Consider the following 16,168-nt stretch of genomic DNA (forward strand, 5'->3'; position numbering starts at 1 on the left):
GAGACAGGGATTGTTGCTTTACTGGGCTGGAGAGGAAGCTGCTGTGCCACAGGATGAAGGACTGCTGATGTCAGAGGAACGAGTGGAGCTGCGGCTATATCAGGCTGACGCAGCGGGACACGCAGCAGGAAGCATTTAAGTTAGAGAGGGCTTTGTACTTTACAGCACACGAGTGTTGCTTTAGACATAGAGGGATTCCACCTCCCATCCAGCACACAGCCAGGGTCCAAAAAACACTTTTCTGCAAATGCTGGCTAATTTATGAAAATGTACTACTTATGAGAAAAAAAAAAAAAAATCCTATAATAAGGAATCATTTAGCTGGATATTTGCAGCAAACAGCGCAAGTCATTATAATAATGTGTGCCTCCCCTCACAAAATCGACAAACAAAAATGTCAAATCCTAATTATTTTAAATTTGAATCATTGGTGTTGCACACATGATATCTGCTACATGAAATTGCTGCATTATATAAAACGTTCAAAGGTCCCCCTATCTAAGCTGATTGGTACCTCTGGTACTTTTATTTTTAGTTTAATGTTATACATCTTTTTTTTTTTTTTTTTTTTTTTTAGCATTATAATTAAGATTGTTTATATAACTAAATTTAAGTTATTTTAAGACATACACTATTCGTGGATGTCTTAAAGCTTCGTGGTTGAGAACCACTACTTTAAGGCCCCGATATACTTAGAGGAAAACCTAAGAACAAACTGTGTGATGTAATTTCAAACAAAATCAGGCCAAAACAAAGTTTGTTTAGGGAGTTCAAACCAGTTGGTAAACACCTTTGAACTACTATTGGTTCATGGCAGTTACATAATAGGTAGATGTGGCTCTGAAGCTCCACCTTCTTGAACATGGAAATCTTCACCAGTTCATTTCTTTGGTTCAGTCCGTCAAGGTCAGACATCAGTGAGTAAAAACATGAACACACTGAAAGATCTGGAGGGTGGAGAGTCAAGACGCTGATGACTCAGAAGTCCAAGGCAAAACCAGTGCGACAATTGACCAAGGTGGAGCCAGAGGGACGAGGGAGCCTGGTGCAGCCTAAGGGACGACGGACCAAGGTGGAGCCAAGGGAGCGTTGAGTCAAGGTGGAGCCGATGGGTCGGTGGGCCGAGGTGGAGTCCGGGGCTCGATGGCTTGAGGTGGAGCTGAGGGATCCACAGATACTTATGTCGGCTCACACATCTGGACAGACTCTGCATTAGGATCAGGCTCGAAAAGTAAAGAGGCTACGAGAGCCTCTGGTGGTTGCTCTGATTCTTGCTTCGTGGTGGGATCGGGCTTCGGGTCTGTGATGGGCTCTGGCTCTTTCACTGTGGGTATGGCTGAAGGCTGACTGGGCTCTGGGTCTGGAGTGGGGCTGGCATTGTCCTCAACCACATGGCAGATGGTAAAGGGTTGTCTTTACTAAACATTAAGGTAATCTTAAGGTTTTATTTGTAATCTTTAGAAACTGCCAGGTGAATTTTCAGAAAACAGCCGAAAAAGCTAAATGCTTTTCTGATATTATCAGTAAATATCATCAAACCCCTAAAATCCTGTTTAGCACTATAAATTCAATAATTAATCTTCACATCTCTTATAAAGTAGAACCATCTCCTGATATTTGTGAAAGATTTGAAGTTTTTTATTGAAAAGATAGATTGGCATTCAACCCTCCCTTATTTCATTTCACTCTAATACTTTGCTTGACTGTTCAGTTAATGCAGCTACCTTAAACAGCTTTCAGACGGTGTCCTTTTCTGAGCTGAGAGACTTAGTGATGCAGATGAAATCTGCAACTTTGCCTCATGATTAGTCTCTGGTATTATCCCTGCATTTTTAAAGCACGCAGTTGTCCATCCTTTGCTCAAAAAGCCCAATGTTGATGCAAAGTGTTGCCCCATTTTAAAATTAGCAATTTTTCCAAAATTATGGAAAAAGTTGTTGTCACAGTTGCTCCCTGTTTTGAACTCGACTCAGGTACGTAAACTGTCAGTCAGGTTTTACAACTCATCACAGTTCTGAAACAGCTTTGTTAAAAGTGATGATTTGTTACTTGCAGTTGACTCTGGTGATATTGCAGTTTTGGTCTTACTGGATCTTAGCACCACTTTTGACACGCTATATCACAATATCCTTCTGTCATGCCTTGAACAGTGGGCCTTAAGGATACAGCACTACTTTGGTTCGGGTCATATCTTAGATCCAGGGCATTTGCAGTAGCTATTGCCCAGTTTTTCTCTTCATCAGTTTCTCTATCCTGTGGGGTTCCTCAAGGGTCTATTTTGGGGCCGTTACTCTTCAATCTGTACATGCTTCCACTTGGTAATATCATTAGAAAATATATAATCTCTTTTCATTTCTATGCTGATGATTCTCAGCTGTACCTTACATTAAAATCTAGAGACTCTCTGCAGCCTCTCATGGACTGTCTTGAGGATATTAAATGCTGGATGGCAAATAATTTCCTCCAGCTCAACAATGATAAAACTGAGGTGTTTATCTTTGGTCGCTCCAAAACAAGAAACTCTATTTACTCAGACAATCTCTCTCCATATGTTAAGTCACATGCAAAAAATGTAGGACTCAGACAATCGCTCTCCATATGTTGAGTCACATGCAAAAAAATGTATGTGTTATCTTTGACTCTGAGCTTTGTCTTGAAAAACAAATTAGCTCAGTTGTTAAAAACATCTATTACCAGTTGAGAATCATTCATGCGTTTATTAACATCTGGACTATTATAATTCTCTATACCTTGGTCTTGCCCAATCTTCACTGGCACATTTGTAGATGGTTCAGAACACAGTGGATAGACTGTTAACTAGTGCAAAAAAAAAAAAAAAAAAAATTTAGCTTCTCTTCGCTGGCTTTCTGTCTTTTTTTTAGAATTCAATTCAAGATTTTGCTGACTGTTTTTAAATCTCTTAATGGACAAGCCCCATCTTATATCTCTGATGTTATTTATTTGAATTCAGCTCCAAAGTCTCTCAGGTCTGCCAATAAAGCTCTCCTACATGTCCCTCGGTCACGTCTTAAATTAAAGAATGACAGAGCCTTTGCAGTTGCTGCTCCACGCTTATGGAATCATTTGCCATCTGAAATTAAAAGTGCTCCTTCTATTGCTATTTTTAAATCTAGACTTAAGACACATATTTACTCTCTGGCCTTTCCTGGCTATTAACTTATTGATTAGTAACTGATTAGTGTAGTAGTAATGATTAAGCTGTAGCCTAATCCAAAGATAATGCATGACGCAGAATGAATGGTCAAAAATTAAACAAGAACACAACTACCAAAACTTTAACGTGAGAACTAATCAGAAACCATGACAACTAATGAATTAGAAATCTGGGCCGTCCTTCGGGTGGTGCAACTGGTGCGTCTTCACGGGGCCCTGTAATTTGAGCAAAATAAGCTACATTTATGATGCATTTGCTGATTTGAAATATATTATTGACAATAAATGGAAAACCCTCACACAACGCAAAAATTAGTAGGTGCGTAAGGTAATGTCTTAATGTCACAGTATATTTAATGCCACGTTGTGCAAGCTGTGCAAGTTTTTTTTCTTTTGAAATGTCATCTTGGCAAACACTTTTGGAGGTTTCAGTCAATTAGATACTGAAGGATCTTGGACAGAAAATACCAAGTTTTCAAAAACAATAAATGTAACTTTGTTATTTGGGTGGAAACTATGCTCTTTCAAAAACATTCTATAAAAATACCATGGTACATGATACACATCATGACACTGAATAATTAATCTATTTACATCAAAGCACTGCTTTAGAGTAAGGGTATTCATTTTAGATGAGCAGTTCATTGGAATAGCTGTTGCTTTGTGGAGAGGAATTCATGATAGTGTTGACAGCAACATAAGCATAACAATACCTGTGTCTGGAATTTCCCTGCGGTACATGTGTCTTCTGTTTCACTTGTTAGAGAAATGTACCTTGTGTCATAATAAAGGTTGAGCTGGAATGGTTCAGCATGTCCCAGAGTGCAACACGGCTGTTTTTAGTGAGTTTTTCTTATTCTCCAAATTAAAGTAACATGTTGTTGGAACTGTAGCCTCCCTTTGGCGAGAGATGAGGCTGCTTCAAAATTGTTTTTTTTTTTTTTTTTTTTTTTTTTTTATAAAGTATAGGCTATGTGTCCACCTAAGCATTTTTCCTAAGGCCAGCATATTTTGTTTCAATTGTTATCAGTAAGAGCGCCACATATTTAAAAACGGCAGCATGTAGCATGACAAGGTGCTGAGCATCTATTTCACGCTGATTGCTTGCCGTCTTTTTCTGGATGCTGAGAGTTGAAAAATGTTCAACCTTGAGTAAAACTCAAACAGTACTCATCACTTTCACTTTTTACCTAGTCGTCCAATTACAGTGGTGGAGGGGCGGGACAAATACCACACCAACCATCCGCCACATCCTGCTTGTACAATGGCAACAGATGACAACAACGAGCACAAAATCATTTAAAATAAGAGCCAGAGCAAATACTTTACATTGTATTATCATTTTTATACTCCGAAACAAACTATCTGTGAAGTCAGTCTTCAGTGTCACATGATCCTTCAGAAATGTTTTTCTTCAGGACCCACTGATGAATAGAAAGTTCTAAAGAACTTTTTTCCCCCCCAGGAAGTCTTAACTAATCAGTTTAATGAATTCTTGCTGAATAAAAATATTCGTTTAATTAAAAAAATCTTACTAACCTCAAACTTTTGAATAGTAGTGTATCATACTTTTGGATGAATATTAATTGAATATTCAGTATGGTAATACTCAATCAAGGCATGGTGCTGAAATCTTACTGTGGCACCAGAATAGGTACCATGCAGCACTTCTCTCCGCTGTCTCCATCGATAACTGGAGCGAATGTGCTAAAGCCACATGACCTGTGTGACATCTTTCATAGCGGCTGATTGAGTAGGTCTGACAGCTTCCATATATGAAACTAAGGGTCCTGCCTTCTCCATCCATCACTCCATCAGCACGGCTGTCACCCGCGTCATGCCTGTCCACGCGGCCGTCTGCTGTCATGACCTCTAATGAATCTTTTCATCAAACACTCATTCCCCATGTTCTATATTTCCGTTGTGCTTTTCCTCATTTCACCTCCTGTGCTGTCGTACCTCACCGTGTCTCTTTCACACTGCAGTGCTCTATGACTCATAGTAGAGTTGTATCTGTATTTTTATTCTGGAGGGGAAATTAAAACATTCTGCTTTATCTGGGCTGTAAAACAAGTCTGCATCTCTGGTTAATGTATTATTCTGCAAGGCAGGAATCTTCCTTTAAACTCCAAAAATTGACCCTTTCTTAATGCATTCTCTTTTTTTGTCAGGAAATATCATTTTGCTTGAAAATGTCACATTATGCAAGTATAAAGGGGTTTTGAACAATGTTTCATGTTTTTAACCTATTCATAAGTGATGCAGACCTCTATTTTTCAATGCTAAAGACTATAGGTCTTTAACAGGGGGGTTCTGCCAATTATCAACCTCCTGCTGGGATTCTGCCAATTATGGTTTGATCTCAAGCTAATTTTTGAAGTTTTAGATCAGCCAAATCTTTCATCAGCCCTCCCACATTGAGGCTACGTTCACACTGTCATTTGGGATTGACAACTGCATTTACCCACAGGTGTGAGTCTGTTCAAACAGCAACTTATAGTAGCGCCTCAAATGCTCTCTGTATGAACATGCAATGGGAGTTAAAGTGTTAGTTCACCCAAAATAAAGAAATTTCTGTCATTAAGTACTCACCCTAATGTTGTCCCAAACCCGTAAGACCTTAATTCATCTTGGGAACACAAATTAAGATATTTTTGATGAAATCCGAGAGGTTTCTGACTTCCGATAGATTGCAACGTTATTACCACTTTCAAGGCACAGAAAGGTAGTAAAGACATCACTAAAATAGTCCATGTGACTACAGTGGTCCAACCTTAGAGGGTTAGTTCACCCAAAAATGAAAATGATGTCATTAATTACTCACCCTCATGTCGTTCTACACCCGTAAGACCTTCGTTCATCTTCAGAATACAAATTAAGATATTTTTGATAAAATCCGATGGCTCAGTAAGGCCTGCATCGCCAGCAATAACACTCCCTTTTTCAATGCCCAGAAAGCTACTAAAAACATATTTCAAACAGTTCATGTGACTATAATGGTTCAACCTTAATATTATAAAGCGACGAGAATGCTTTTTGTGTGCCAAAAATAACAAAATAGCGCATTTATTCAACAATATCTAATGATGGGCGATTTCAAAACACTGCTTCATGAAGCTTCGAAGCTTTATGAATCTTTTGTTTCGAAGCACATATCAAACTGCCAGTCACGTGAACTATTGAAGTTTCAAAATCCTTATGACGTAACAAAGCTTCGTTTACTGAAATCATGGGATTTTGGCGATCCGAAACACTGATTTGAAACAAATGATTCGTAAAGCTTCGAAGCTTCATGAAGCAGTGTTTTGAAATTGCCCATCACTAGATGTTGTGGAATAAATTTGCTATTTTGTTATTTTTGGCACACAAAAAGTATTCTCGTCGCTTTATAATATTAAAGTTGAACTACTGTAGTCACATGCACTGTTTTAAATATGTCTTTAGTAGCTTTCTGGGCATTGAAAAGCGGAGTGTTATTGCTGGTGATGCAGGCCTTACTGAGCCATCGGATTTTATCAAAAATATCTTAATTTGTGTTCCAAAAGATGAACAAAGGTCTTAAGGGTGTGGAACGAGTAATTAATGACATAATTATCATTTTTGGGTGAACTAACCCTTTAAGTACTCATCCTCATGTTGTCCCAAACCTTTGTTCATCTTCTGAACACAAATTAAGATATTTTTGATGAAATCCGAGAGTTTCTGAAGCACACATAGGCAGCAACGTTATTGCCTCTTTTGAGGTGCAGAAAAGTATTGAAGTCATCGTTAAAACAGTCCACGTGACTTCAGTGGTTCAACCTTAATGTTATGAAGCGACGAGAATACTTTTTGTGCGCAAAAACAAAACAAAAATAACAGCTTTTTTTCAACAATTTATTCTCTCCTCTGTCATTCTCCTATGCAGTTGACTTAGTGCAGGCTTCCGTGTTTACGTCTGAACGCCGGCTCAGTATTGGCCGACACTCAGTGCTCGAAGTGGAAAAGTAAAAGTGTCGGTACTCCCGATGCTCTGTTCAAAACGCGTTCCTGAAAAAGGGAGGGTGCGGCGGGCTTCCGTACATGCAACATGTCGGAAGTGCCAGTATGCAAGGAAAACTGGCGGTATGCTAAAGGTAAAAATAGATAAGTGCAGGTACTGCGTTAATACAATAAAGCCGATTGATTTAATCAACAGAAACTCAAAATATTATGTTATCTGAACCACATTAAGTTGATTTGACAAAAAAAAAATGTTGGGATAACAAATCATGAAAATAATTTTTTTCTGTGTAATGAGTTCTGACACATCACTGTCCTTCAGTGACTAACTTTTGCAACGGTCTTGATAACTTCGGGTATGTAAAATCTTTGAAGTGACTCCCATGAGCGCAGAATTGTGACGAATGTTTATCTGGAGTGACGTAAAAGTTGCATGAATTCCGTTTTGAGTGTTCAGACTGAGGTCGCATTGCAAAACATCTGACCTGTTTCGGATTTAGGACCACATATGGAAGTGGTCCAAATCAGAATCGAAAATATCAGATTCCATGTGGTTTGTGCTGTTCACACTGTCATGACAAAAACAGATCTGAGTCACATATGAGGATTTGCGCCACATTTAACTGCAGTCTGAACATAGCCATAGTTACCGAAAGCGAAGCCACACATGAAAACCCACAACGCACGGTAGATGTGCATTTGTACAGAGCAGATCATCTCTCTCGCACTGTGAGACATGACACAGTCCAGTCCAGTCCAGTTCCGTTCACACAGCACAAGCTTTCCAAGAATGCGGTTGTGAGTCCTGAAATTTGTGATTTCGGTTATAGAATGCAGTTGTTACTCCCGTAAACAACTCAACTGTGTGTGAACGTAACTGTATTAAGAACTCAAATACTGGACTGACAACCGTATTCTCCTGCTGTATGAATGTGGCCTTAATGTAACGTGTAAATAGGCTACATGACTACATGTACATACTTTATTCTGTGGAACTTAGAAGATATTTTGAGAGATGTTTTTTGTCCATACAAGAATAGTCATTGGTCACCAAAACTGTTTGGTTACCAGCGCTCTTCAAAATATCATCTTTATTGTTCCACAGAAGAAAGTCATATAGGTTTGGAACGACATGAGGGGGAGCAAATGATGACATTATGATGAAATGATGATCATTTTTGGATAATCTTTTGAAAGCAGTAGTACTTAGCCTTTTTGCCTCAAAAGACTCCATTGTCCAATATAATTATTATTTTTTTTATATTAAATTAGCCACAATCATTTTGTGATTACTGAAGTTTCAGGAACTGTATGTTCTTCAATAAAAACAATAGTTTTTGAAGTTATTGAAGGGGAAAATGAAAATAACCCCATGAAATGATTTGATGAACGCCATTTTCTTTCATGCACTAACATATTTCTGTTGAAACTGAAATTTGGGATGGTATAAAAGCCTGTGGTTTTTGTTAAATAGCCAATTGCATTTAGTTTAGCTCACAGCCAGACACAACCTGATTTACTAATGACAGGTTGTATTTATAGTATTTATAGACATTGTAGAGAGAATATTTTGAATACATCCCTAAGAAGAGTATATTGCGAGTACATCCTTAAAAGGAGATTACATTTTTTCTGGAAGAGAAAGGCAGTACTTTTAAAATCCTAGATCTGCTAAGAGTTACTTTTGTCAACTTTTTGGATTACATTAGCATATAGATGACAGATATGGACTAAAAGCCACAAAACATATACTTATTTGGTCTTTAATGCAATCTTCTGTTGTTCCTCAACACATGTAAGCCAGTCGCCATCAGTGTTAAACTAGCGCCAACCTGTGGTAGTGACTTCTAACTGCATGTACTCAATTCAGTCAGGACCTTGCATTTTGTGGCAATGTCGTGAACAATGGTTGTGTTTTATCTTGCATATAATAAATACGCTCTTCAACAAGCTCTTCTTTCAGATAATTCAGTCCACAGGATCCGAATTAGTTGGAAGTCCATCAAATCTCCCTATAAAACTCTCTCCTGCTGGTTTTACAATCCATTAATTTTACATCCCAATCTTCATCTGAGCTTTCGCCGTGTGACTGTAGGAGATTTTCTGCTCCATTAGGTTTTTGACTCTGACTTATTCATCTGCATTCACTCCCTCTATAAGTCCTTTTTTTATTTGAAGTAGTTCCTATCATTGATTCTTGATGGTGTCTGAAGTACTTTTCTCATTATAATGCTTTTCTCATCACTTGTCTCATTCATGCCAATATAACTGAAATGCCTGATGATACCAGGGGGCGATGGGGAGTCCCCCTCGTCCTGTTGTGGGTAAATTGGAATAGGGCACTAAAACACCTGGATGTGTTGAGATAATGAGTTCTGTAATGGTTCTGACATTTCCGGGAGCTGAGAGTCCCCACTGGGGATGTGAGAGAGGGAGATGGCAAGGTGATTATGGACCAATCAGCAGAGAGCGGGTAGAGAAAAGATCCTTTTAGTATTCATAAGAAAAACTATGGCACAGACATCTAAAACACATTCATATATTCACAGCTCTCCTACTCATGTTTTAATCTAGAGCACAGTCACTGACAAAACAGCACTAAAAAGCACCACTTTTGTAGTGCAATAATGCATTAATATGATAATCATTCAGTACCATGGTACTGTCGCAATCGTTTTTGTAAGGCATAATAGAGGACCTACTTTAACCAATTATTTGCAAAATATATGCATAAAGTTCTTAATCAGTACCAAAAAGAGTTTCACAGCCTTATGCCTAAGCAAGAACATTTTTAAAGGGATAGTTCACCCAAAAATGAACATTGTCATCATTTACTCACCCTTTTTATTTTCTGTTAAGCACAAAAGGTGAAACTAAAAAATAAAAAGGTGAAAATAAAAAGGGTGAGTAAATGATGACAATGTTAATTTGAGAGTTCCAAAATTTCATTTTGGAAAAAAATCCTGAAAAACTCCTGATATGAATGAGGATGAATGAGGATATGTGTTTTTGTATTCATTAATTACTATTACTACATTATACTACATTACATAGATTACTATTCAAAAGTTTGGGGTCAGTAAGATTTATTTTAATACTTAATATAAGAAGAAATTAATACTTTTTATTCAGCAAGGTGACAGTAAAGACATTTGTAATGTTAAAAAAAAAAGTTTTTGATTTCAAATATATTATTTTCTTTTGAAATTTCTATTCATCAAAAACATGAAGCAGCACAACTGTTTTCAGCATTGATAATAATAAATGTTTCTTAAGCATCAAATCATCATATTAGAATGATTTCTGAAGGATCATGTGACACTGAAGACTGGAGTAATGATGCTGAAAATTCAACTTTGCCATCACACGAATAAATTACATTTTAAAACATATTTATATAGAAAGCAGTTCTTTTAAATTGTAATAACACTTCACAATATTACTCATTTTACTGTAGTTCTGATCAAATAAATGCAGCATAAGAGACTCCAAAGAACCATATAGCCAACTTAAGAACCTTAAGTTGGTTCTTGAGGAACCAAAAATGGTTCTTGAGGAAGCTCAAGAGGCCATTAAAGAACCTTTAAGAATGTATATGCAAGCTTTTTGTATGAGTTTTGTATGTTCACCATAGAAACTAATTGTTTTTTTTGTTTTTTTGTTTCTTTTATGTTCCTCAGTACGTTGAGACCATCAGCAGTAAACAGAGTGAGCTGGATACCTTCATTGCAGAGGGCTACAAAACTGCACTTTCAGAGGAACGTAGGAGATACTGTTTCCTGGTAGACCGTCAGTGTGCTGTGGCCAAGAACAGCAGTGCCTACCATGGCAAGGTGAGACCCAGATGCTTTTTCCTTTGCTGTACAAGATAGACAGCATCACCACAAATGTACTTTCACAGTCTCTCCTGTAATATGGCTGAAGACAGCAGCAGTTGCCATGGCAATCCCCAAAGATCACCCCTCACTACCGTCTCCATTGGGCACAGTTTGTTTGGGCTTATTGCAAAGATGAGATTTATTCTCCCCTGCAATTGTCTGTGTTCCAAGAGTGCCTATGAAGTAATGCACGCCATTTCTGACATATCAATTTTCCGTAATAACGGAGCCACTTTCTCACGGTAAAACCACATCATGCTGCATGTAGAGCAGTTATTTAGATCTGCAGGTGGTCCCACCCCATATGCAATCAACTTAAATGCACCTTTTTACATCTGTATACTTGTGTGTGTGTGTGTGTGTGCTGGAGAGATGCTTGCACGTGGCTATTTTGTGTAATACTGTATATTATTGTATAACTTGCTCTGACTAAACCATAAACCCTGATCACGGACAAGACGTGTGGTGCTGTCTTCTGGGAACGCTGAAGCTGTAGGGAGGGGCGGAGAAAAGCCTTTCGTTTTCAAGAACATCCTGTCCAGTAGCTAATCAGTACGGAGGCGTGTGTGGGAAGAGTTCAGAAAGGGCGCGCTGAAGAGAGAGAGAGAGAGAGCGAGTGTGGTAGAATCAGGAGCCGTGAGTGTGTTGTGTGCGTGAGTCACCAGGAGTGGGCGGTAGGACGGAGACGAAGGCCCCTCACCCACACTGCAGTGAGCTGTACTGTAAGTGGTCCGAGATGTGAGAGACCCATCGGCAGTTGCTCAGAATCGACAGTTAACTGTTATGATGTGAGGTGAATTATATGTTGAAAGGATTGTGCTATGTTAAAATTTTGAAGCAAAAGACAGAAGTCAAAAAGCTTAGGGTCAAAACGGTGAAGGTGGTCGGGCGGGACTCATTTCACAAGCAACCAGAGAACAACCCAACAACACACTGAAAATAACACCCAGAACATCCGACCAACCATCCTGAACATCTTAACAATAGACTAAAACACGCAAAACACCGTAGCAAACACTCAGAACATCCTAGCAGCACACTATAAACCATTTAGAACATCCTAGCAACCACCCAGAACAACCAAACAATACACAAACAACCACACAAACACCGTAAAATAACCCAGAACGTCCTAGCAACACACCAAAAGCCTGTCAGATCACCCTAAAAATCACTCGGAACAACCTAACAACACACAAATAACCACTCGGAACACCGTAAATTAGCCCATAGCATCCTAGCAACACACCAAAAGCTAGTAAGAACACCCTAGCAATCACTCAGAACAACCAAACAATACACAAACAACCACACAAACATCGTAAAATAACCCAGAACGTCCTAGCAACACACCAAAAGCCAGTAAGAACACCCTAGAAATCACTCAGAACAACCTAACAACACACAAATAATCACTCGGAACACCCAGAAATGACCCAGAACCCCCTAGCAATCACTCAGAACAACCTAACACACAAACAACTACTCTGAACACCCTAAAATGACCCAGAACATCCTAGCAACACACCAAAAACCAGTCAGAACACCTTAGCAATCACTCAGAACACCATAACAACACACAAACAACCACTTGGAACACCCAGAAATGACCCAGAACCCCCTAGCAATCACTCAGAACAATCTAACAACACACAAATAATCACTCGGAACACCCAGAAATGACCCAGAACCCCCTAGCAATCACTCAGAACAATCTAACACACAAACAACTACTCTGAACACCCTAAAATGACCCAGAACATCCTAGCTACACACCAAAAGCCAGTCAGAACACCCTAGCAATCACTCAGAACATCATAACAACACACAAACAACCACTCTGAACACCCGGAAATGACCCAGAACCCCCTAGCAATCACTCAGAACAACCTAACAACACACAAACAACCACTCCTAGCAACATACCAAAAGCCAGTTAGAATACCCTAGCAATCACTCAGAACAACCTAACACACAAATAATCACTCGGAACACCCTAAAATGACCCAGAACATCCTAGCAACACAGAATACCCTATCAATCACCCGCATCACATTAAAAACACTCAAAACACCTTAGCAACAAACTACAATCCATTTAAACAGCCTAGCAATCACCCAGAACACCTTAGCAACACAACACAAACAACTATTAAGAACACCTTAAAAAAAAATCCAGAACACCATAGCAACACACCAAAGAACACTCAGAACACTTTTGCAACACAATATAAACCACTTATAACACCATAGCAACCTAGCAACACAATAAAAATAACTCAGAACACCCTAGCAACACACCAAAGACATTTTTCTGACACATTTAAAATCCAGAACACATTAGCAACACACTAAAAACCACTTAGAACACCCTAGCAACCACCCAGAACATCTTAGCAACACAATAAACACAACTCAGAACACCCCAACCAATCACCTAAAACACCATAGCAACACACCCAAAACACTCTGATCACCTTAGCAACACACAATAGACCACTTAGAATACCCTAGCAACAACATAGAACACTATAAAAACCCATTTAGAATCACTCAGAACACCTGAGCAGCCATAATTGAAACATCTAGGCAGCCACTTGCGTTTTCTTCTGAAAGTGTAAAAATCTAGTCACGATTCTGAAGTAGTAAAATAACTGTAGTAACTCTGGGGTTTTGGCAGAAACTACAGTTACCATGGTAATTTTTTTACATGAGGAGCAAGTGTAGTGTAAAGCCAACAGAGGACATCTGGCATCTCTCTCTCTCTCCCTTTTATTCACTCATTCAGATACATTTTAGCACACCATTTATGGACAAGCTTTTCCAATGCTATTCTAAACAATCCCTGTCTTTCCCATTTTGTTTGTAGGGTAAGGACTTGTTAACCCAGAAGATCCCGGTGTGGCAGCAGGCCTGTTCAGACCCCAACAAGCTGCCTGACAGGGCCATGCTGCTCGCCCAGCAGATGACCTCTGGATCAAGCACCCTCCTCTCCAGCCCTCTGCACTCCTCCAAGGGCAACCTGGTCATCTCAGATCCCATTCCTGGAGCACAACCGCTGCCCGTGCCCCCCGAACTAGCTGCCTTCATGGGCCATCAGGGGGTTAGTAAAGAATACTTGTCATCCGTTTCACAACATAAAGCATTGATTGTTAGTCAGAATGTACAAAATAGCATTTCAAGCCTTGCATATCCTGATGTGAAAAGTAAATGTTCATTTGCATACTGAAGCATTAGCTGAGCGTTGGATGATTCAGCCTCTTTAAAACTCATGTCTGCAGGCATGAGTTAGTTGAGTGGCCCCTCGCTAGAGCAGAACGCTCACACAATATTAATTGTGCCTCTACACCCATAATGCACTAACACTCTATTGGTGCTGCTGCTCGAGTGATACTCATATATCACAGAGCTTGTTTAGAAGTCTGTGGCCTTGTCTGCTGGTTTAAAACCCAGCCTTTTGTGTGCGTGTCTGGTTGTGGCCGACTGATATTGTTTTTTTTTTTTTGTTTTTTTTTTTGTTTTGTTTTTTGTTTTTTGATGGCCGATGCCGATATCACACTATTTAAAGGTGCAATAGGTGATTCTCTACAGAAACATTTTTTGTTATTCTGGTTGAAAGTCTCCTCATATCCTGATAGAAATCACTAGGTCTAAATGTATTTTTATAAATGTATATCATCTGTGGAAGGCGTAGGAACATAAAACGTTCATCCAATTATTATTCAGTCCGAATGAAATAATACGATGTCCTACCTGCCTGTCAACGTATGTTTTTACATACCCTAATGCACCCTGTTCGTGCAGACATCATACGTCATCAGCATGTTTCTTGCTATGCAGAGTTTATGTAGACAGACGTTAGTCACAGAGCACCGCAAACAAACAGCAGCCACCTTTTACAGTTCCTACCATATCAAAACAACGAGTTTATGCTGCGTTCACACCAAAACTACTGTAATTAAGAGATGGCAACCCATGACGTTCTAACCGGAGCTGTTCACGTCCTCAGACTCAGAATGAGTTTCCATGTATCAACACCGAAATTAATCTGCAGCAGTCAGTTGCAAGCTCTCGAAGTTGTTTACGTTTATTATTATTGTAATGTTATGTGCTTTGAGACATGAGGTAGTTTAACGCCGTCACTTGTGACGCTTTGCCGAGAGCAGCTGTGCGTGTGTGCCTTCATGTCTTTTGGAGGAGGATTCTTGATTGTGTGTGTCTGTCCTCTCCTGTCCGCATCCAATTCACATCGACCGACCATTAAGCACTGACTACACATGTTTTTATGCAGTCTACAAATGCACAGAGTATACTTTTTTTTGTATACCATTTGCTCAGTTCTGTCTAATAATGTAATGTAATGTAATAATGCAGAGGTCTTCAACCCTGCTTCTGGAGACCCACTGTCCACCCACAAGTTTAATTCCAACCTGCTTCAACACACCTGAAGAGCTTGACTAGCTGGTTCAGGTGTGTTTGATTAGGGTTGGAGTTATGCTGCGTTCAATTCACGCCATGTCGTAATTATGATAAATAAAGCTCTGTATGCTTTTCAAATCACTCTCGTGTTACTTTGATGTCATACAAAAGTCAACCACAAGTCAAACACACCTTAAATCTGCAGTGGCCACGTGGTACAAGTCGAAGCTCTCAGAAAATTATGAGTTTACACGTTGTAATTACAAGTTCTACAAGCATGTGAAGGCTTTTTACAGTTCAGAATCCTTACGGTAATTACGACATGGCATAAACGCACCTTTCAACTCAGGAGCAGGGTTGAAGACCTATGTAATAATGTATTACACTGTTAAACAGAGACAGTAAACTAAAGGCCTGTTCACACTAAGAACGATAACTATAAAGATAACTATAAAGATAACGATAAAGATATAGTTCTAAAATTCATTCTGAATATAAAAGAATAGCACTGTCCACACCACAGCTATAACGATAATGATATAGAGAAATTATATTGTTGGAATCACTTTCAGAACGATTTTTTTTTTCCAGCTGTTGAACGATAAAACTGACAGCCAATCAGAATTCATTCTAATTTAAGGGCTCGCGCATTTAAAATGGCAGATGACATTGCAGTTGCGGAGCAGTTAATCGCCGAAGTCCAGAAAAAGCCACCAC

The 16,168-nt window shown here is 39.1% G+C and overlaps 1 protein-coding gene across 6 annotated transcripts in view; it reads left to right on the forward strand.

Annotated features, from left to right (window-relative positions):
• baiap2a (BAR/IMD domain containing adaptor protein 2a) overlaps positions 1-16,168 on the forward strand; it is a 109,756-nt gene that overhangs the window by 77,456 nt on the left and 16,132 nt on the right. For all 6 annotated transcript variants that reach the window (XM_051885793.1, XM_051885795.1, XM_051885790.1 and 3 more), the window contains exons 7-8: positions 10,836-10,988; positions 13,902-14,135. In XM_051885793.1, the coding sequence (XP_051741753.1) occupies positions 10,836-10,988; positions 13,902-14,135 (387 nt within the window). The remainder of the gene's footprint in view (positions 1-10,835; positions 10,989-13,901; positions 14,136-16,168) is intronic.

This window comes from Ctenopharyngodon idella, chromosome 3 (genome assembly GCF_019924925.1).
Source record: "Ctenopharyngodon idella isolate HZGC_01 chromosome 3, HZGC01, whole genome shotgun sequence".
NCBI classification, from domain to species: Eukaryota; Metazoa; Chordata; class Actinopteri; order Cypriniformes; family Xenocyprididae; genus Ctenopharyngodon; species Ctenopharyngodon idella.